Source organism: Mchenga conophoros, linkage group LG16, assembly GCF_057382185.1.
Source record: "Mchenga conophoros isolate Kocher_MC1m ecotype Shallow Benthic linkage group LG16, M_conophoros_male_GT1.1, whole genome shotgun sequence".
NCBI classification, from domain to species: Eukaryota; Metazoa; Chordata; class Actinopteri; order Cichliformes; family Cichlidae; genus Mchenga; species Mchenga conophoros.
Genome location: NC_140541.1, coordinates 27,512,936 through 27,535,038, shown reverse-complemented (window position 1 = coordinate 27,535,038; position 22,103 = coordinate 27,512,936). Strand labels below are relative to the sequence as shown.

The following is a 22,103-nucleotide window of genomic DNA, read 5'->3' as shown; positions in this document are numbered from 1 at the left end:
AGAGGACTGTCAGGGGCCAGTGGTACATCAAATTTCAAGGCAATATGTTCAACAGTTTTTACTCTAAACCACTGAAATGAATCTTAATGTGGCACTAGAAGAAAAGTCACTGTATTGAAAGAGACTGATGTTTTCAGAGCAGTAAATGTTAATGGTCACAAGTACAGTAGAAAACAGTTGTAATTAAATGATAAAATAAATTTAATAAAAAGTCTATATCGCTTTCACCTTTTTTCGTTGAAGGGCTCCATTTGGAGTTGGTGCTACTCGGAGCTCGTGTTTGTCCAGCCCAGGAGGAGGAAGTGGCTGCAGTCAGGTGGCAAGTAAAATCTTAGACCCCTCGTCTCCAGGATCCCCGGGGCCCTCTTCGTCCCGTCCTGGCACCCCACTGGTAAACTCAGCCAACGCTGTTAACAGCATCAGTCCCGCCTCTTCGCCACAAACTGCTGCCGCCCAGCTGAAAAACTGCCTGCGCTCCAGCCAGCATACCAACCAAGCACGCACCTCAATGCAGCTGGGTGAGCAGAAACATTTTAAATCTATATATTTCTACTTGGTCAAAAGTTTTGCACAAGTTTTCCTCTTGTGAGAAAAAATTACTAATTGGATTTTAATGTACTAAACCCAAATATAACAATTAAAGTAGACTATCATATCTGTTTTCTTGTGCTTTTGTTAGCTTGTCATAATGACAAGAGCTGTTCTATTCTATTCTATTCTCTTCTATTCTATTCTAAACCACCTTTCTTCATTATGGAACAATTTATAAGCCAGAAAAAGGTCTATATACAGCACGGAAGAGAGCATAACAGTGTCGTTCCCCTTCATTTCGTAAAAGCAGCTGTACTGAGCCTAGCCTGCCAGGCCAGGTTAAGGCTACTGCATCCAGGTGGGATGTTGTGACACAGAGAAAAAGTCTTTTTTTTTTCAGTTACCTAGAGTATCACATAGATGTATTGCTTTAATCGCATGTATATTTTTCTTTAATGCAGGGTAACAGCAAAGGAGATCCTGAAAAATATCATGCATGGGTTTTTGTAATATGCTTTAAAAACTTTACTTTGCAGCATTACAGATTTCAGGCTAATAGGACTGTTAGTTTCAAATTCAGAGTTAGCAAAACGCAAAGGTCTGACTAACAAACTGACACAGGCAGTATGTTCTATGATTGGTAAAAGATTTTACTTTGATGATAAATCAGTTATTCCAAAATTGACGTATACTTCTGAGAAACAAAGAATAAGGTTTTCCGCAGGAGAAGGGGAAACATTAAAGCCTCTTTAAATGACAGATGACTGGATCTTTGCTGCAAAGAAATATTCAGTAAAAAGAAATCATACGGGGATGTGCAGTATTTTTACAGTTTTAATGTGCTTCAGTAAAACTGCTCAGCAGCCTCCAGCCTTAAAGGAGCCAAGTCCAGATTATTTGGGGTGCTATAGCATTGTTGCCCCGTAGTCTTTGATTACAGAATATTGAACAGTCATTAATTCAAGTAGCTACCATATGCAGTTTTACAAGTAACCTCTTTAATCTTCAGCTTCTTCCATGTTGTTAGTCATGTGCTGATTGTTTTTGGTAGCAGCTAAATAAAAGCAAACAAGAAAAATGTGCCTAAATAAATGAAACCCAGTTAGTATTGTTCACATAGACAAAATATCCAAAGGTATGTGCACACTTGGCTTTTAAAGTATATTGTGCTGGCAAGCAGTTGTGCACTAATGATGAACAAAGTGCACATATCCACCCAGGTTTTCCCAAACCAGACAGAGAAAAACCCTGATTTAACAGCTGGTGAATTTTTTATTAGTCAACATGATAACCAAGGTTTCTTTTTATAACCCTGCTTCGCTTTAATACATTCATAAAATACGCTCATCATCTTTATTAGGTATGCCTTGCGAGTATTAGGTTGGTTCCCCCTTTGCCTTTAGAACGAACTCAGTTCTTCGTGGCATAGCTTCAACAAGGTGAGATTTTGGTCCACATTGACATGAAAGCATCACACACTTGCTGCAGATTTGTCGACTGGACAGACTTGGTGTGAATCTCCTGTTTCACCCTGTCTCAAAGTGCTGTATTGGAATGACAAATTGTGTCTGGAGATGCCATTTGAGTACAGTTAACCCGTTGTCATGTTCAAGAAATCTGTTTGAAATTATGTAAGCTCTGTGACGTGGCACATTATCCCGCTGAAAGCAGCCAATCAGAAGGAAGGACATGTCATCCTAGTAGTCTGTGGGGTTTGAATGATGCCCCTCTCTGGTCTTTTGCTTGAAAGTATTCTGTTTCAAGGTTTGCCATGTTGTGCCTTCTGAGATGCTCTTCTGTATACCTTGGTTGAAACCTGTAGTTTGTTGAGTTACTGTTGCTATCCTGTCGTCTTGAAGCCATCTGGTCTTGCTTGTCTGATCTCTGGCACCTGCAAAACCACCCCTCACTGGATAGTTTCTCTCAGGGAGTTTGGTTGAGAGTCTCTTAAATCACCTTTCTTCCCCATTTGGATGTTCAGTTTGAACTTCATCAGGTTGTTTTTGCCACGTCTACAAGCCTAAATGCACTGATTTGCCTGCACGTGATTGCCAGATTAGATAACAAGCAGCTGAATAGGTATACCTAATAAAATGGCCCAGAGGGTATGCTGTGGGGTAAATATAATGCATTTCCAACAATCATATTGTCTGTATCTGCAGCATGTTGATTGCAACCGGTTGCAGTCCTCAGTAAAGCAGCAAAACCTAAATATAGACACTAAAACATTTTTGTTAAATTTAGAAAAAACTTGTGACCGTGGGACATTATTTAATGTGCATCATACACATACACTCAATCATTGCATTTTACCCCATAAACCTTAAGGAACAACACTAAAGATGGGAGTTTATGTTCAGAGAGGCTGTACAAGAACACATTGTACCTCAGCTGGATAATTTAGCACAATGTCAGTGTTACTACATGCACTCACACATAAAGACACTGGACTTCTGCACACAACACAGACATTTCTAAGCACTCTGATCATGCAGTGTTACTGCTTTTGCCAGAAGCACCCTTATACACAGTTCCCAGAAACACACACACACACACAAACAGACAGCAGTGTCCATACGACACATCAGCCTTGATTTCTCTTTTAATCTTTGCTTTCTCCCTTTGAGAAAATAATGGTGAGTGTTTCATTTGGGAAGCTAAAGAGTACACACTGTGAGGAGACAGCCAAGAATAACACACATACACACACGAGCACTCCCACGTACATACGTACACACAAGTGAACACACAGACTCACAAAACACACAGCTGAATGACATCACTGTGCTTTTTGTTTTATGGAGGCGTAATGACAGAGCTTCTCCTTTCGCTCTGTTTTTCTCTCCCTCTCTTGCGCTCCCTCTCGCATATATGCGCACACAAACGCACGCACGCACACGAACATGCACACACACGCATCTGTTCTCAATTACAAAAGAAAGTATGCGCATAGCTCTGGCATTTTGGGGTTTTTCACATGACCGGTACACCTCTCTGTGGATTTCTGCCTCTGTTCTGCAGTGTAGAAGAGCAGGTGGCTAGCAACCATATGTGTCCATTTGTGCGTGCACATGCATACACAAACACACTCACGTGCTTGCCTGAATGTTGTCTTGGAATTGTATATTTGTGCACTTTTATTCTCACGAGAAACAAACTCAGCCCTAATAGTGTTAAATTGCATTTCCTACATTATAAATTTAATTAATACAATTATAAATGCATGAAGTAATGCATTATAATGACTATTATCTTAGCTGTTGGACAAGTTGGTTTCTAAACAGACATTATAAACTTGCAGGTTTGGAAGACTTCTCATGTAGGAACTAAAGTGGTTACAACTTCTTTGCATATTTGCACCAACATGGGTGTTGACAATCGGCTGACTGTACTGTGTCTATGTTTTCTATCCTGTGCAAATTGCACCAGAGCCTTGGACACAATAGTGTATCAAGTAATTTAGTGTTAGCCAGTATATGAGGAGTATCAGGAGACAGAGGGGTGAGGTAGCACGGGTACATCTTAAACAAGCTAAGATGACTTTGAAAGTAATAATGATGCTAACTGCTTACAGATACAGGCAGACCTATTATTTCCGAGACACAATTTTAAAACCAGCCCTCTCCTGCAATATTAAGTGATTATTCAGTGAGACTCAATGTCAAACCACTGATTTGTTCCCTCCAGGGCCTAATACCGAGTGACGGCTGCAGTCAGTGAAGGCCGCTCATTTATACTAATCCACACTGCATCTTTGTGTCTTCCAGTCCACAGTCCCTCTGCTGCAAGCCCGGAACGCCCCACGGTGGCCATATCTCCCCTTCGTTCTCAGAGCTCCTCCCCGTCGCGCTGCCCTGGCCAATCGGGTCGTCCTCTCTCCATGGTATCTCCGGGACCCAGCTTAGGGCCCTCGCCCCTCTCTTCCCCGGCTTCGCGCCCCATCCTCCCCCTCTCCTCCCCTCTCTCCTGCCTCACGCCTCCGAACGTGTCCGCGGTGCTCCTCAACGGAGAGTCAGCCAGTCCACTGCAACCGCCATCGCCGGGCCCCTCACACACCACAGCCCAAGGCGTCCTCGCGCCCAAAGCAGAGAAGGTGAGGCTCATTCTCGCTGATAATTCTGAAGACACTTTGCAGCAGAGAGCAAATATTATTAGCTTGCTTCAATATTTGTCTTTTTGTACAAACATTTGCCATCAGATTTTGAAAAAAAATTATTGGATTTTGTGAAATTACAGCCACAAGGACTTTTCCTCTAATGGAATAATTGGATGTCTTACATTCCAATATGGCTTTCATTATTTTCTTCACATATATAATCACAAAACTGAACTGTTTTGTGGGAATTAGGTTCTATGAGAAATGAAAGTCACACCTCTTAATCATAAAATAACTATAAATGACTGTATTTATATCAGGGCAAGAATATTTCAGATCTATGGACATGAACACAGAAAAATATACCAGAATTGCCAAAATTATTAATGAAAATGTTCACAGAATCGTTTTTCACGGCTGGAAATTCAACATGGCAAAACTCATCTGTCAGTTTGCGTATTTTGCCTGCACCTAAATTCCCTCATTTCAGACCGCCCAGCTCTTCTCATTTACACGGATAGTAACTGAGGGAACAAGTAATTGGTGCCACTTCTACTTTTATGTCTCCAGACATTATACTCCTCCTATTAATACTCATCACATATAGTTTAATTAATGTTCACACCACGCGAGGAGAAAATGTGTTTTGTCTTTCACCTGTCACAGCTAAGTAGGTGTGAAATCTGTGCTGTGTATGTCCTCTTCCTCGGTAAGTGTCATTCACCCAGGCAGCTGGCACAAACGCTGAGTGCCATCCTATATGTTATAAGAACCGCAGCGTTAAAGCTGTGGATGTTAAGTCGGGCTGCTTTGACAGTGAATGATGGCACCGAAAGCTCACATCTGTCTCAGCTCCATTTGCCTCACTGTTGGCTTCACTGTCTGGGACAGCTAATCTAACTACGTGGCTAGCTGACAAACAGCTCATTGACTATGGAACAGCAGGCAGAGGCCTTGTTGACACTGTCACACTCATAGATGAAATGCCTCTCATTTTTTGTTAGGAGTTTGTGTTCCACATACTAATAAATATATTACAACTACCTGTAATTCATTTAAAATGGCTATTTATGACATCCTTTATTTCATTATGATTTTAAAGAATGCTGCCTTTTATCACTAAAATTATACACACTATGGTCTTCTCTTAACAACTTAACCAATTTACAGTTTTCTTAGGGGGCCTGGAGCCTATCCCAGCTGATATAGGACCAGAGGCGCAGTAGAACCTAGACAGATAGCTAAAATGACAACTACACTTTCACACCCACGTCTACGGTCAGTTTCAAATCACCATTTGCCAAACAAGCACAGTTCCCTGTGCACACACAGGTACATGTACAGACCCAAGCTCACCTCTGCACCACCCTCCTAAAATCATATATTTGGAGGGTTTAAGGAGATTTTTCTCAGCTTTTAACTGATCACCTGGCTTAAACATCCTTTCTGAGCTGTCTCTGATCCCAAAAGAGCCTCTCAGTATGGATTTTTCTGTAGTTGTAACATCCATTTATCATAAATGCTGATTAAAATTTCAGAGGAAAGCCAGATAATTCTTCTTTTTTCCGAAGACAAACGGGCTTGTTACAACCTAATTATTATTGGTTAAAAAACTGGGTATTGACATCTTTTGTCCCATTATATGACACTATCCTTTTGTACTTGGCTCGTTCGCGGTTGCATTGGCACAGCTGAAACATCAGGTATGAAATCAGCGTGGCGGTGAGGCTGCACAGACTTTGTTACAGAGGAAATGATGAAGCAGCTATGATAACTCTCTGCCAGACGCAGTTTAGGGTAATCTCTGTTCGACACACTGTCTACAGTGCAAGCCAGCATTACAGACGCATATCACGCCGGACACTGAAATGCATTTGTACACCACTTCCAAGAGGCCTGCCCTCACAGGCCAACCGCCAAGAAAAAGGCTGTCAGAAGTGATTGCATGAAGTCTGAAAATGCCTTGAAACACTTTGGAGATTGATTGTAAATAAGTCTCACATTTAGCTGTATAGTGGTGTCATTAAATCATGTTGGAACCTTGATCCTTATACCCAGAGGCTCTTTTGTCCTTAAAGCGACAGCTATGACTAGGGAAAACAAGGACACCAAACTAAATAAGATATATGAATATGAAGGAGATGTTCATTCTTAAAATTTCCTGATTAATCTTTCTCAATTTTACTTCTTTTTTTAAACCTAAGCAGAGTGTTGAGCGTGGGTGAATAAAATGGCAGAGTAATTAGCTCTGTGGGTGGACAGAAAGTGGCATCCAGTGCATTACTTCTATCAACCCCGATCTCCATGGTGCCTACTTTTAGAAGTGAAGTTAAAAACACTGCGACTTTAACACAGCTTTCTCACATTTAAAGTGTAACACAAGTTCACTCACACACGGGCATCAACGGTATTTATTTACATACTGTGCAAATCACAGACTGGACGGCAGAGTCACAAGCGATTAAATGCGAGTAGCTGCTGCCCCCTCGTGGTTCGTTTTGGAAGAACACCAGGGGCTCGACACACTCGTGCAAACGCACACACAGATGAGCGCACACACTCGCAGGAGGCAGATTAAGCCTTTAAGCCAGCAGATGAAAGAAGAGAGGGAGTGATTATTCACTTTTTGTGCCATTTCACTCCCGCCTCCCTCCCTCTATCTCTATGCCTGAACCTCTCTGTTCTCTCTATCCTGCCCCCTGTATTTCTTTCCCACCCACTGTTGACCTTCTTCTTTTTCTCCCTCTTCTCTACCTCTTTCCCATTCTGACTTCTTTTCCTTTTTTCCTCCATCCTTCCATTCTTCTTCTATCTCTTTAATCTTTATTTTTCCCCCCTCGCTCTCCCAAATTAGATTCCAGACAATCTGCATTTGCATGAAAAGGAAGAAAACCTGTGTTGCCAAAGCCGTGCAACATCTTATGCGTGTTATACCATGCCAGAGTACACTCGAGACAGCTGTATGTTATCCAGACAGTGAGCACTTTTATTTTTAAAGAAGGCTGGGAAATAAAGAAAGGTGAGCAGTATTTTTTTAGGCATCTAACAAGAAAAAAACATATGTCTTTATTTAGAGGAATGCACATCCCTAAAGCGCTGCTTCTCTGAGTGTAGGAGCAGGTTATGCGGTTCATTTTCTGCAGTGGGTCTGCTGAGTCAAAGTGTTTTACAGCCTCCCCTAATGCTTTCCCAAGCACTTTTTTCTAACCATCCCACCTCCATAATAAGTTTGGTCATTAGGACTGAATTATTATTGGTCTCCTTTTTTGTTTTGCTTGATTTTATCAGTTATTTTAATACAGTTATCATCAAAACACTCAATCATCACTAATGGAATTTGGTTGTCCAAGATGTAATAATTGAATTTATCTGAGGGCTGCAACTCGGGATTATTTGCAATTTTGACCACAGCAAATGTTCCTGGTGTGGACCTCCTGGTCGATGGGGCCGTTCTTGTGTGGAGTTTGCGTGTTCTCATTGGGCCTGCGTTATTCCCACAAGGCCTCTGCAGATGCATGTTACTTTAACTGGTGATTCTAAGTTGGCCATAAATGTGGATGTTAGAGGTGGTCTGAAAACACGTCTAGGGTATACACCACCTTTTTTTTTTAGCCTTTTTTTGCTAATGATAGCCCCCTTTGACCCTAGGTTGAATAAGCTGTTGTGTAGATGAATACTCTGCTGGTTGTTTTCAGAGTTAATGGATTCAATTTCAGAAACTCCAGTTAGACAGCAGTTTTAAAGGTTAGCATGTTCGACCCTGTTTAGATTTAAGTTTAAACAATGACATGCTCTACACGTTTGCTTTCACGAAAGGAACAGAGTTTAATTTACAGACTGTCACAGGAAGCCATTTACACCTGAACAAATGATCTTTTTAAACTGTCCAAATTAAGTTATTGACCAGCCAAAGTAGGTGTATTTCATGCAGGAAACAAACAAGCCAAGATGAACAAAGTTTTGACATAAGTGCCTTTTTAACTAGTATTTTTGCTTGTTCGTTTCTTTGCTTGAGCACACATTTCAATGCAGTTTTGTGCTCATTAGTTATAATTAGTAAGAAGAAGTAATCCTCCCGAAAGTGTTGTGTTCTGGCTATTTCTCTGTGACAGATCATTACTCTTATCGCCCTCCATATTTAATGACGGCTTCTAGTTTTCACAACTTCATGCAGAACAGGCAGGTTTTCCGTCAAGCCTGGTTCAGTAGACGACAGTATTGTAAAGCCATCTGCAAAGGCTTGCAAATTTACTGTGACAGCTGGGCAGAACTATCACAAGGGCCAGTGAGCAGAATTCAGATATATAGACAGCGATATCTTAAATTTCAATTACATGGAAGAAGTGTAGTCTCCCTAAGGAAACATGATTAGTTTGGTTTCTCTGTTTTTGTTTGTCTGCTTGTTAGCAGGATTTGCTCTGGATCTCAAACTGTTTTAGCAATTTTTGGGATGACTCTTTTTTTAACATTTGTTCATTATTCTGCATTGAAAGATGGTAGAGTTGGACATATGTTCACAGATCGTCTTCTTCTTCTTATCCAAGGACTCAGTTCATGTCCTTTGTCAAGTAAATTTTTAGTTTTACTTATTCCAGTCTGGAACTGCTCTTGTTTCTGATGCCATTACAGCTTATTGTTAATATCGTTATTATTATGTCAAGGTTCAGTTCAATTTCAGTAACAGGCTACACAATAGCTAATCAGCTGTATACTATAGCATGCTCAATAGCTTATGTAGAGTCCAGAGAAATCATTTGAGTTGGAATAAAAGTGATGAAAAATAACTCGAAACCTCATGAATAACTTTTTGAAAAAGTGACTTTTTTCTTAGAATTGAATTTCAATGTCGCTTTTTTTTTTTGTAGTTTCAGTTTAACGACAAAGAACACGTCTTTGTGTGATTCACTGTCAAAAGTGAGAGTACTGAAAGCAATAAACAGAGTCAAGAAAGGAGGTCAAAAGCTAAACCTTTGTCTGGTGTTTCATAATTTTAAACAGTTAAAAGGTATTACGCATATAATTGGAAGAATGTAGCACGATACTAGAGAGAAGTGGCACCTTATACATTTTGTATGTGTAAGTTAGAGTTTTCATATACCGGTTTGTAGAAGATATTAAACCTTTTAAAATTAGCTTGAATTCTCATTTTTGAATTCAGTGTTAGAAAAAAAAAGGTGTAGGTATAGCCCAAGCAAGTAAATGCCAGATTAATACATACATACATACATATATATACACATATATATATATATATAGATATAGATAGATAGATATAGATAGATATCTATAGATATGTAGATATATATATAGATATACATATATATATATAGATATATGTATACGTAGAAAGATCTGATGATAGATCTAGCAACCAAAATAGGTGAGACAGAGGTAGAGCCAATGTGAATTCTCTGTGTGCGTCTCCAAAACAGCTGAAATCATGCTCAGACATGCTTACTATTGATTCGTGTCATCATGATTAAGGGTGTGAAATCACAGCAAGCTGTATGAGCTGAATGGACAATATTGCCAAGCACGTCCATGATCAATCACAGTGAAGCCTGTATGAAAAGGCATGAATCTGCCTTCACAGACACCATTAAGAAACGCTTGCTCTATAATCAATACACCATAGTCAGCTGCATGTGTAATCAGCTTGAAGACCACATACCCAACCACTTTCCTCAGTTAGCACTCAGTGTAACACGGGCATTCACACTGTGAACACAGATTTCTTAACAATCTCACATATCCACTGGTTCCTTCTTTCTAAGTCATGAGTGTAAGGCATGCTAATGCAGGAAAGAAGACTCGAGCTGCGTTTTCAATGTATTCCAGACTTACACAAAATACTTCATAGTGATTAATAAAGAAAAAATTAACAGTAATATTAGTTAACGAAGAACAATGGTAGTTTTACTTTTGGCTTGCTGTCACTGGGACACCTGTAAAACTGTCAATCATAGCTTGGTAGACTGGTACAGTTGTGCTCAGAAGTTACACTCATCATGGGTCTGAATGCCGTGGTCATTTGAGGCTTTTAATCATTTCTTTGAACTGTTTTTTTCCCAGGGGGGAATAATTGTAGATCATACAGCTTTGATTACTTTGAAAAACAAGAATTTTGGGGCACAATTTTTTATTTATTATGGATATTATCTAATCTAGATAGGGTAAAAGGTATACATAGAGGTTCAAATATATACATACATGCTCTTAAATCTTTTAATAAGCAGTGCTGAAGATTTTACAATGTGTGTTAACTTGACAAGATCAAGGCCTATTAACTTTGGTTGTTTCACCACTTTGCTAAAGTCCGGAAGAAGATCCAGATTGTTACCCTCAGATGAGATGACGTTGGTTAGGATGCTGACGGACAACCCAGGAACCACAAAGGCTCAAGCCTGCCATGACTGGGAGACTGCTGGTGTATGAATATATTTGAGCCTGTGGAGTGGATCCAAAATAGTTACATTTAAACTTTAAAGTTACAAGTTGTATGCTGTACAATCATTCCTCTTTGGAAAAAGAATGGTTCAAAGAATTCATTAAAAGCCACGACATTCATGCCCAAGTAAACATGTATCTAAACTTTTGACCACACTTTAGTTACACTAAATATTGTAATTGGAATATTTTGATAGATACTCTTCTTTCCTTTCCAACATAAGAGGCAGCAAAGCAGTATGCATAAAAATATTTAATGTGTTGTAAATCATACCTGAAATTTTCTGACACTTGTAAAGCTTGCGTTGTTTTGCCATCGCTATTGTTTTCTGTATTTCTCCATGTTATAATGTATTTGTTATTTAGTTATAGGAAACAAACAATACCCTCCTGACCTGTTTTTTTTACAACATCACTTTTATTAGTTTCTTATCAAGAAAGGCCTTCCGAAATATACCTTTATATAGAAAAACGATGACCCTTACTAGCTCTGAGTTATTTGTTTTCTTGTTCCTCCCTTATTCTATCCCTCCATCCTCCCCTGCATCTTTTTCTTCATGCCTCTGTATTCAGAAGGAGAGGAAAGCAGGAGGTTTATTAAAACTCTTATCGGGCGCCGCAGCAAAGAAGAAACCTCGCTCACCCCCATCCTCCCCACCCACCCATGACCCCACTGGTCAAGGCGCCGTGGCTACCGACCCCGTGCACCACCATCACCACCACGCCCGCTCAGGTTCCTGTCCGATGGCGTCGCAAGGACGAGCCGGTTCCTGTCCAATCGAGAGCGACATGGCGGGGGCAATTGGGCTGGAGCCTCTGCACAGAAAGTCCGGTTCCCTGGATACCAACTTCCCCATGTCACCCCCGGCAACACGTGCTGGCAATGCTCTGATGGTCCTCCGACCTGAACCCAAACCCCTGTCCAGAGAGAGGTGGGCACACAGACACATGAAAACACACACGCGCACACTTAAATAGTCTGTACACAACAGGTGGATTTAGCCACCTGCTGTTACGAGCTTAACATTTGTATGTTTGAGAGAGTGGTTTGGATTGGATGTTTGGATGAGAGGTGGAGTAAAAAATTATCAGTCAATAAAAGTAAGCCTGGTTCTCAAGCTGAATCCATAGTTTGTATAGACACAGACATCAAAAACTCTGCAGAAGACACCAATACCACCAACTTGATTGAGAGAGGGATCAAGTAACAGGCAGATGCTCAAACTCTTTGAGCGCCTGTCACTTAAAGCAGCCACATGGCCAAAATTCACAACCTCTGCAGTTTTCATGAAAAGGAATATTGGCTCTAAAGACAAAACCCTTTATTTTTGTGCCAGAATATGTTAAATTCTGCTGTGTATCCGGGCATTTTAACATGTGGGTTATTTGGTTTTAATGCCAGCCTTCAAGGAGTGTTTGGCACTTCCATGTTGGCTTTATTTTCCAGCCCCAGAGGTTGCCGCTTGATAAACACAGATAAACAAACACGCTTGCAGGCCGAGGTGATGCTTTTATGAACTTGGCTCAAGCACAAGTTTATTGTCACTGTGCAGAACAAGGCTGCAGGCGATGCAATATTCCTCAAACAAATCCGTTATATTGTTTCTCTCCAGAGTGATTAAAAAGTTAGACAAGGTAATATTTGGATATGTGCGAGCGCAGAACACTGACAATATCGTAAATACTGCGAGTAAACGAACATTCTGACCAGCTGGAAATGACAGCAAATATTTTCTGACAAGCAATTTTGGCATCAAATCTTGTGAGAGTGTGGGATAATAAACCATAAGCAGACAATGGATGAAAACAAAGCTGGGAGCCTCTCCAGAGGTGCCTTCATGACCAGTTGGTGCTGCATTCCCACAAAGAGATATGTAATACCGGGTTTCTCTTGAGGTGGTAGTTTTTTGTTATATATGCTGCCATCTATGTTAGTTGTTCTACACTTACTGCGATATGTGAGCTTAAGTGTTGATAAGAACACATCGCAATACTATGGTGAAACACAGACAGTGTTAGGAGTGTTACCTGTGAAATAGAAGAGGTTACAAAACACTGGTTACCTTCTTAGCTAAATTGCATCGCTTATTGCATTTCTATGTTATTTACAACACTAAAGTAATGTAACTAAACTTTTGATTACTTTAATAAGCAAAGGTTTTAAGCAATAAAACGGTGTCCTCTACAGACTGTAAATGTTTCCTTAGGTTTGACATCAAGCATTTCAGTGCTCAAAGCATAAATAAATGAGCTCTACTCTCTATAGCAATGTTGACTTCAAGAGGAAAGTGTTGAATTTCCAGCACTGAAAGACGCTCTCGTCTGACCGGATAGCCACTTGCCTGGCGTGGTCGACTGTTTTCAGGCATGGCAGACTCAGATTGCTTACAGTAATGTGCATTGATTTGACTGGCAGGCAAGAGGTGTATAAGAGAGCCAAAGCCTGTGTACACATAGACAGCTCCCTGTAAGCCATCCTACTCATTTCTTTCCCATGAACACACACTAACACACACTAACACACACTTTGTGCCTCCTTAGAAAAAACCTGTAAATGCTGGAACGCACTTAAAGACTCCTCAGCTGGACGTTGAGGGGGAATAATGCATTTAGCATGAAATTATCACTGTCAGCAGGATGCTGGTGTAATGGGAACGCTGGTTATCACAGAATGATGCTTATTCTGTTTGTGCGGAGAAAAAAGCAGAGAAGGAAAACAAATCTCGTCCCCTGTGTTTGACAGCATTACACCAAAACATCAGCGCTATGGTTATCACAACAACTTATCACGCACTTACAAAAACATCATTCACTGGGGAAGATTTAACGGGACTGTGGAATTAATCTCTGGTTCTCAAAAAAAAGAAACAGTTTAATTTATAGGTAAAATGTTTGATTTTTTTTTCTTGTAACAAGAAGCGACTCATCAGTCACTCAAAAGAGCTGCTATTTTGCACCTGTGTGTGAAACTGTAGATTATATTAGAGGGTGAGGGCATTGTCAAAATATAAAAAAATTAAGTTTATTCCAGTGACTAACTACTCATCTAAATTGTAACATTTATACTCACTGACAATTTGCTAGTATCTGGTTGGCCCCCTTTTGCCTTCAGAATTTATGTTCTTTGCATAGATTCAATAAGGAGCTGGAAACATTGCTCAGAGATTTTGATCATTTGGCTGATATCATTTAGTTAGGAGGATCGTCCCAGCATGCGATCTTGACTTTGCTACTCTGTGTTTCCGTGAGGCAGGTATCGTGTGGTGGTTCCGTACCCACCCCAGAGCGAGGCAGAGATCGAGCTGCGGGAGGGAGACGTGGTGTTCGTCCATAAGAAGAGGGACGACGGCTGGTACAAAGGCACTCTGCAGAGGACGGGTCAGACCGGCCTGTTTCCAGGCAGCTTTGTCGAGAGCTTCTGAACTGCAAAAAGTGGACGAATGAATGCACACATTGTTCCTGTTACTGAGTCATAAAACACATGAACACACACACAAAATCCAAGGTTGGGCTGATATTAGGTTCCCCAGATTTATCTTTGTTTTATTGGATTAAAGCTCAACAAGGCCTTAAGAGGCGGCTAACCTTGAAAACAAAGGAGATTTTTTTGTTATTTATATTTGCCAAGTAATCTGTTTGGAATTAAAATGTTTTTGATTCTATTGGAAAATATCATTCAGAATGAGAATACTTTATAATCCATAAAGAAATTATATTATTAATTATTAATTATTGGTGTTGGCTATAGTAATCCATATCAGTCCAACGTATCTACACACACAAACACATATACACACTGATAATGTACAAGAAAGCTCGTCCCTGCCTCGACCAGCTCAGCCACACAGGAAGCAGGGCAGCTTTTCCCATTATCCGCCCAGTGTTGGGTCAGAGGGGCTCCATCAGACTCGGTTTTCCGACCCGTGATGTTGACTACTGAAGGCACGCAGACTGAAAGAGCACAGAAAGACGAACCCTGCCTCCTAATTCTCCTCCTCGGCATCATCCACCAGCAAACACTAGCTCAAAAAAGCATTAGCTTTGCTTTTCCTCTGAGACCTCAGAACTTAAATTCGGGTGCTTTCTTTGTCTGAGAAGTGAGAACATACAGCCAGGTGATGAGGAAGCACATAAGCCTACACTCCAGAATCATTGTAAGCACATCTCTGTGTCGAATCTACGACCAGTATGTTTCTTTTCAACCCGATATATTATTTGTTAACGATGCATGTAGCATTATCACATTTTTAAAAAATGTTGAAATAGATATTTTATGTTGCCGTGCTGTCTGTCACAGGATTTGTAATTTAAAAGCCAGTGTCACAGAAAGTCTAAATTAGGTCATTAATTTTTCTATTTCTATATCATAACATAATGGTGAACCGCTTATTTTTATTCAAGTTTTTTTTTTTTATTACATCTGATTTAAACAGACCCCATCAGTTGGATTAAGCTGAATTGTTGAATGTAAAAAGGAACACAAAGTCACACCAAAACTCCTTTAAAGAATTCATTTGTATTTATAATGCTGTTTTTGAACTTCTGTATGAGTTTAGAAACAAAAGAAATGCACTTGGTAATATTTGATACAACCTTCCAGAATATCTACATTTACAGTATTTTACTAATGTACAGTATTTACTTGACAAAGGGGATTTCCACTGCTGCTTGTGACATACTTGTTTTAAGCGCAAATATGATTTTTCTTTAAGAAAGCACAAATTTCTTTGGTGGGGTGAAATGACTAAAAAAAATTTTTCAGATGTCAGCTTGAAATGTAAAAAAAACAAAGCTTCCATTATTGACAGTTCTCATCAAATAAGTACAAAGATTGCGAAGAGTATTTCCTCTTCCTCAGCTTTTTCCTCGACAGTTTTTTATCTATTCTGAGACAACGTTGCCAAACCAAAACTGCACAGACTCGATGCTCGTGAAAGAATAGCTGAGAGGGGAAACTCAGAGGACACAAACTTTCATCATGCAACTGCCAGAATTGACTTTGTTACTCAGATCGTGTCAAATAATTTTGTTCTGCTTTAGTGAAAGTGTAGTCTGTCTGCTTCTGTGATTCTTTCGTATCCAGAGTTTAGATGCAGGCTTGCCTGGTTTACGTTCTGCCACAACCACCTACCTGTTTTTCTGCTTGTGGAGACAAAAGCACAGCAACACTCAGAGCCTGACTCACTCGCTGTGTGTGCGGCGGTACATCAGAGATAAAGAGGCGGTCAAAGAGCACAGGTACAGGGCACGAGGCACTTCCTCACCTATTTTTTTAAACGAGGCAGAGTTAAACACACAGGCGAGGGTTGTTCATTGGCTGACTGCTTAGATTTCTAATTGGCTCTAACCTGATCCTAAGCACAGAGCCTTTATGGCTTAAGCACTGTTGAGTCTCCTTCCTACATCCATGTTATGTGGGAAGAAAAATACACTGCTCACAAAAAAATTCATTCATTAAGGGAACATTTGATCATCACAGTACAGACTAAAGTAAATAAAATATCAGGGACGTCATGCTGTACAGTTAGGAAGCACAAACCATTGTGAATCAGTTTCACCTGCTTTGGTTCAGGTTCACACTGAGCACATGTGAAAGATGTGAAAGAGCATGAAGATGCCGTAGCAAACTTTATGATGCCACCAAGAGCTGACATGCCGATTCTGGTGTAGTCTGCTGATGCCAGTCAGTGATGTGCTGGGAGACACAGCAGAGGGATATACTACAAAGTTCAACAAAGCCAGGCTTTCTTTGCTTTAGCTTAATTCCATAAAACCCAAACAATTACAGAGCTCTGAAACTTTCAAATAGATACAATTAAACATCAAAGTTACGTATCAGTTTTAAGCCATCCTTGCTAAATTGTGTCAAAGTGTCATGATGGATGATCACGTACAGACATGCCATAACGTTGAGTCTGCTCATCTGGATGGAAATTGCTTTAGTTTGTCAGCAGAACAAAGTAAAAGTAATTTTATTGATTGGTGTGTGTTCTGCGCTCTTTAGCTGCAGTTCCAGAAGTCTAAAAGAGAGTTAAGAGCAGATTCGTGTGAAGTATAACAACATTTATAGATTTTCTGCATCACCAAATGAATAAATGTATCATGCCAATGCCCAGTTTGCACTGCTGAACCTTTAACGCTCTGATTCATACATGATGTTAACAGCTTGCGCACGTAATACATATTCACCCTGCAGACAATTTACATTCCGCTTAAAACATGCTGTAAATAAAAGAATCAGCAAGAAAGTGGAGCTCCCGGTCAATTTTAAACCAAAACTCTGAACATAACCTGACCCTGACCACTTTATGTGATCAGCACAAGTTACCACGGTGATTTAGTCAGAAGACACAGAAAACTCCCTTTGTAGTATAACCTGCTAGTATCGTCACATGCTGCCAGTAGTGAGAAGGACACTAGACAGAATAAAAACTACTGAAAAATGAGTAAGGAGGAATGAGGAGAGAGGAATGGTCTGTGGCCACCACCTTTAAATCCTTTAATAATTCCTGTAATTCCCTTTGTGGTGGGCTGTCTTGCTGTCACTTTCATGTGCACCACAATGGTTCCTCGTGCTTCCTACCTGCACAGATTGATGTCCCTGAAGTCGAACTGACATTGTGCTATATTTTGTTGATCAAATGAGCAGTGTAGATACAAAAAGGTATCTACACTGCTCTGAGAATCTTTATTTATAGAGCACTTTTTTGAACATGCATACAATTTTAGCTAATTTAAAGAACATCCACAAGATAAATGGCACAAAACTTGTCGCATTTTGGTCTTTTTTTTTTTCTTCCTCAGAGAGGAAACTCTACAAACTCTAGAGGACAAAATGTTTGGAAGCTACTGTCACGTGTTTTCCACAAATTATCAGACCGAATGATCAAATCTGAGACCTTCCAGCGAAATCAGTGGATACTTGAAGAAAAAAGCACATAACATAAACAGATGCTAAATCAGACTACAACGTCGAATTCGCTAGAAACCATTTTTTTCCCTCCCGGATACTTTTGATGCTGTGAGATACTTGTGCTTTCTGAACAGTAGGCATATAATTTTGAAAAACAAGCAAAAGAAATATACTGGACTCTAAATTAAAGTTTTTTCCAACACATACAGACTAGGGCTAGGCTGTTTTCCGTTAACATTACTTATATGAAGAAGCTCGCTTCAATTCTTAACACGTTTAATGTTTAACTGGTCGTTTTTGTCTATGTGATGTTATTTTATACAAGTGTACCAGACTATGATCTTTGTATGTGTTTCAGTGGGGCGTTTGGGGTCAGTCGATTAAAAGTGCCAGTTTATTTACCTTGAAAAAAACAAAAGGGAAAGTAAACGCCAAATTTTTTGATATTGTGATGGGAAACTTCAATCTGAACATATCTACATTGGCCTTCAAAACCTGTCAGTCAAACCCCAGTGCCTACAAATGTCAATACACACGCAAACACAAGTATACGCTCTTACTTTTCCTTCTAGGTAGATCAGTGCCCTCTTTCCCTCTTTGTTTTGTTTGTATCAGTGTGATAAGTTTGCTGTTTGCTTTTCAATCCGCACAAAGACGGAAATCCAGCGGATCCCAGAACAGTTTCCGAAGAAACACTGAGCAAAGTTTGGATCTGTTTGGATGCCCGCTAAACTGAGGACTTTAATTTCTATAGAGTCAAACTTAAGCACAAGTCCTTGTTTGCCCGGTTTGTTCTTTTTTTTTTTTTTTTTTTTTTTCTTTGGGGTGGGTGATGTGAGGAGAAAGCGTTTACAAGAGTCAAAAAGTCAGGAATAAAACCACTGCACGGTGGTCACTTTACGCAAAATAACTTGAACCGCTGGTTTTTGCAAACTGTCTTCATGTGTTTTGATTACGTGATGTAAGCTTGTCGTTTGCCTCAGCTTCCTGGTTGTGGAAAATGTGAACAGGCTTTGAACAGCAGCGGTAGCTCCCACTGGACGCGAACACATCGTTGGATTTTGTATGACGCTCCTGTTTCGATTGAGCTTGTTTCAGATTATGAATTTGAAATAATAATAGTTAATTTTGGTTTGTCCTTCCAGGAAGCCTGAGCTGTGTCACCCTGCCATCTTGACTTAGATGTTGGCCATATTTGTTCCTATGGATACTTGGGTGTTTGTGTGTGTGATGAGAGAGGTTGGGAGGAGGCATCTGTATGTAGCTCTTTACATAAAAAAGAAACTTTATTAAAAAAAATAAATTAAAAAAAACAGTTCGGTGGAGCATGGATACTCATGCCTCTCCAGGAAAGAGTCCAACAGAGCAGTGAGAGAAACAGAGGGACGAAAAAAAGTATATATATTATTCTATATTGTGCAGAATATTTATAGGCCTTTTGTGCCATTGAAGTCATGCTCTGTGCTGGCCACGCCCAGCGCTCTCTACCATGTGATCATTATACATCGTCTTGTACTGATGACCCGTGGTTGATTTGTTTTTTCATGTCAAGTGCATTTTTCGCAATAAATGCCTTTGTTTTAAAACAGCTGTTCAGTGTGTTTTTTTCTCTACATGTTGCCTGCAGCTTTATGATTATCATGAAAGAGGAAGTGGCAGAATCAATTCACATTTATGTGCTCCTGGTACAAAAACAAGGACATTACCTGTATAGCCCATTAAGATTTCACAGCTGGCCATTAGAGAATCCATCCTGGAGAGTCATATTGTATCTTGCTATAATTATAATTATCTTGTGAAAAGCTGTGGGAGCAACACTCCAGGTATGGTTGTCGGCGTATCATTAGTGAAGTGTGTGAAGTGAAGAGGTGTTTAGGAATAAAGGAGACGTTCTTCCTCTTTTATCCTTCCCCCCCATTGTCTCTTTGACTCATTCTCAAATCTCTATCTTCCTCCTTTCTTATCTTCTTCCTCTTGGCCTCTAAAAGCCAACGCTGGCGTGGATGAGGTGTGTAATTGGTAAATTTCAGAGCGTCAGCGGCACTCCCCTTAAATGACAACCCTATCTTTCCACGAGTCGAGCCTGTCTCCAGCGATCACCCCCATTTGCATTTAGAGTGACTGGCAAAAGGTGACAGGGGTGTGTACGGGAATGTCTGCATGTGCGAGTGCAGGTGTATGACAGCTATCTTAGCTGTAAACCCAGTCATAAAAAACTCGACTCTAACACTCAAACTGCTGCGTTTAAAGCAGAGAGAGGGAATGCTGCACTTTTTTCTTTGATTTTTCAGATTTCTGCAGTGCACAGATTGTGTTCTTCCAGGAAAACTGGGTGAAATCACTTCCCACCTGGGAGCTGAATCTCCTAGAGAGCAGCTGAAGGTGTCTGTATATACACACACACACACACGTGCCCATTCTCCACAGTTTTCCTGGGTGAAATGGTTCTCCTCTAGGTATCCACTTCTCAGCTTATTATACCAGTGAGGTGCTGCAGGCTCCTGCAAGGAATCGATCAGCATTCCTCTGCTATACGCCAGAGCTGTCTTTCCACCTGTCTGTGTGCCAGCTCCAGAGTCGCACTAAGGGAAAGAGGGCTGTAGGGTAAGACACTGCGGGGAACAAGTCCTTTATCAGGCAATATAGGGCACTCCCTTTGTGTGTGTGTGTTCGTGTTCAGATATAGCAAGTGGTGGGTAGGGGAGATGTTAAGCTGCTGTTACCTACTAAATCTTACTCTAAAGCAAAGGGAGAGCTTCTTCCACTTATCTTCTGAGAAAAGGAAAACGAAATGTAGACATTAACATTTCTTCTAACTGAACCACACAGATGGAGGCATTTTCTTTTCTTTTAGAATTAGAATAGAATAGAATTCAACTTTATTGTCATTGCACATGCACAGGTACAGGGCAACGAAATGCAGTTTGCATCCATCCAGAAGTGCTTTAGTGATATAGATATATTACAATATATATTAGCAATAATATAGATATGTGAGTATATTACAGAAATGGGTCTATTATGGTATGTTATAATGTACACGGTATGAAGTATGTTGTGAATATTCTATAACTATAAGTATGTACAGGCTGTAGTGAGTACAAGCTATGTACAGACTATGAACAGGATATAAATATGAAAAACTATACAGAATATGAAATAAATAACTTTACAGAATCTGGGATATACAGCTATACAGAAATGGGAACTATGCAAGTTGTAAACAGTTGTAGGATTAAAGATTATCGAATGTACAGAATGATTATTTACACAGAGCTATACAGTAGTGCAGTTAAGATAAGTGAGGGTGTAGGTAGTTTCTACAGAGGCTATATAAAGTGCTAGTGGTTGTGAGTGGTGGTTCAGTCCATGTTATTATTGTGTTTGAGGGTACAGTTGTCCATTGTGGGTGTGTGTATGTTCAGTCCATGTGTTAACGTGGGTCAGATGTCAGGAGGCAGAGTTCAGGAGTCTGACAGCTGTGGGGAAGAAGCTGTTCCGGTACCTGGTGGTCTTAGTCCGGAGGCTCCTGTAGCGCCTCCCAGAGGGCAGGAGGGTGAAGAGTCCATGTGATGGGTGACTGGGGTCTTTGATGATTTTCCCAGCCCTTTTCAGACACCGCTTCCTGTAGATGTCTTTTATGGCAGGAAGTGGTGCTCCGGCGATGCGCTGGGCAGTTTTCACGACCCTCTGCAACGCCTTCCGGTCCGAGGCAGAGCAGTTCCCGTACCAGACTGTTATACAGTTGGTCAGGATGCTCTCGATGGTGCAGCGATAGAAGTTCACCAGGGTGTCTGAGGACAGGTGGTTCTTCCTCAGAGTCCTCAAGAAGAAGAGGCGCTGGTGAGCCTTCTTGACCAGCTTGGAGCAGTTGGTCGTCCAGGTGAGATCCTCGGAGATGTGGGTACGGTATAAAAGAAAACGTTCAAATGCCTTAAAAGTGTTATTCCAGTGATTAGATGTGGTGTCAGCAACCAACAATAAAACTTTAGTGAGGCAAAAACAGGCCTCGCTAAAGAAATGCTTTCCCCCAAATACAGTGTATAATGTCAGACCAACAGTACATTTAATAGTGTAATAATCTCCACAATTAGATATCCTGGGGGAATTCCTTGG

General features: G+C 40.4%; 1 protein-coding gene across 3 annotated transcripts in view; it reads left to right on the top strand.

Annotated features, from left to right (window-relative positions):
• The window catches only part of LOC146556973 (E3 ubiquitin-protein ligase SH3RF3-like), a 110,501-nt gene extending 90,928 nt beyond the window's left edge, over window positions 1-19,573 (top strand). Inside the window, exons 7-10 of one of the 3 annotated variants that reach the window (XM_085248572.1) lie at window positions 244-518; window positions 4,299-4,624; window positions 11,648-12,006; window positions 14,324-19,573. In XM_085248572.1, coding sequence (XP_085104698.1) covers window positions 244-518; window positions 4,299-4,624; window positions 11,648-12,006; window positions 14,324-14,408 — 1,045 coding nt within the window. In that variant the 3' untranslated portion in view covers window positions 14,409-19,573. The remainder of the gene's footprint in view (window positions 1-243; window positions 519-4,298; window positions 4,625-11,647; window positions 12,007-14,323) is intronic. The other 2 variants (XM_085248570.1, XM_085248569.1) reach the window with 2 other exon arrangements.
• The last annotated feature ends 2,530 nt before the right edge of the window (window positions 19,574-22,103 follow it).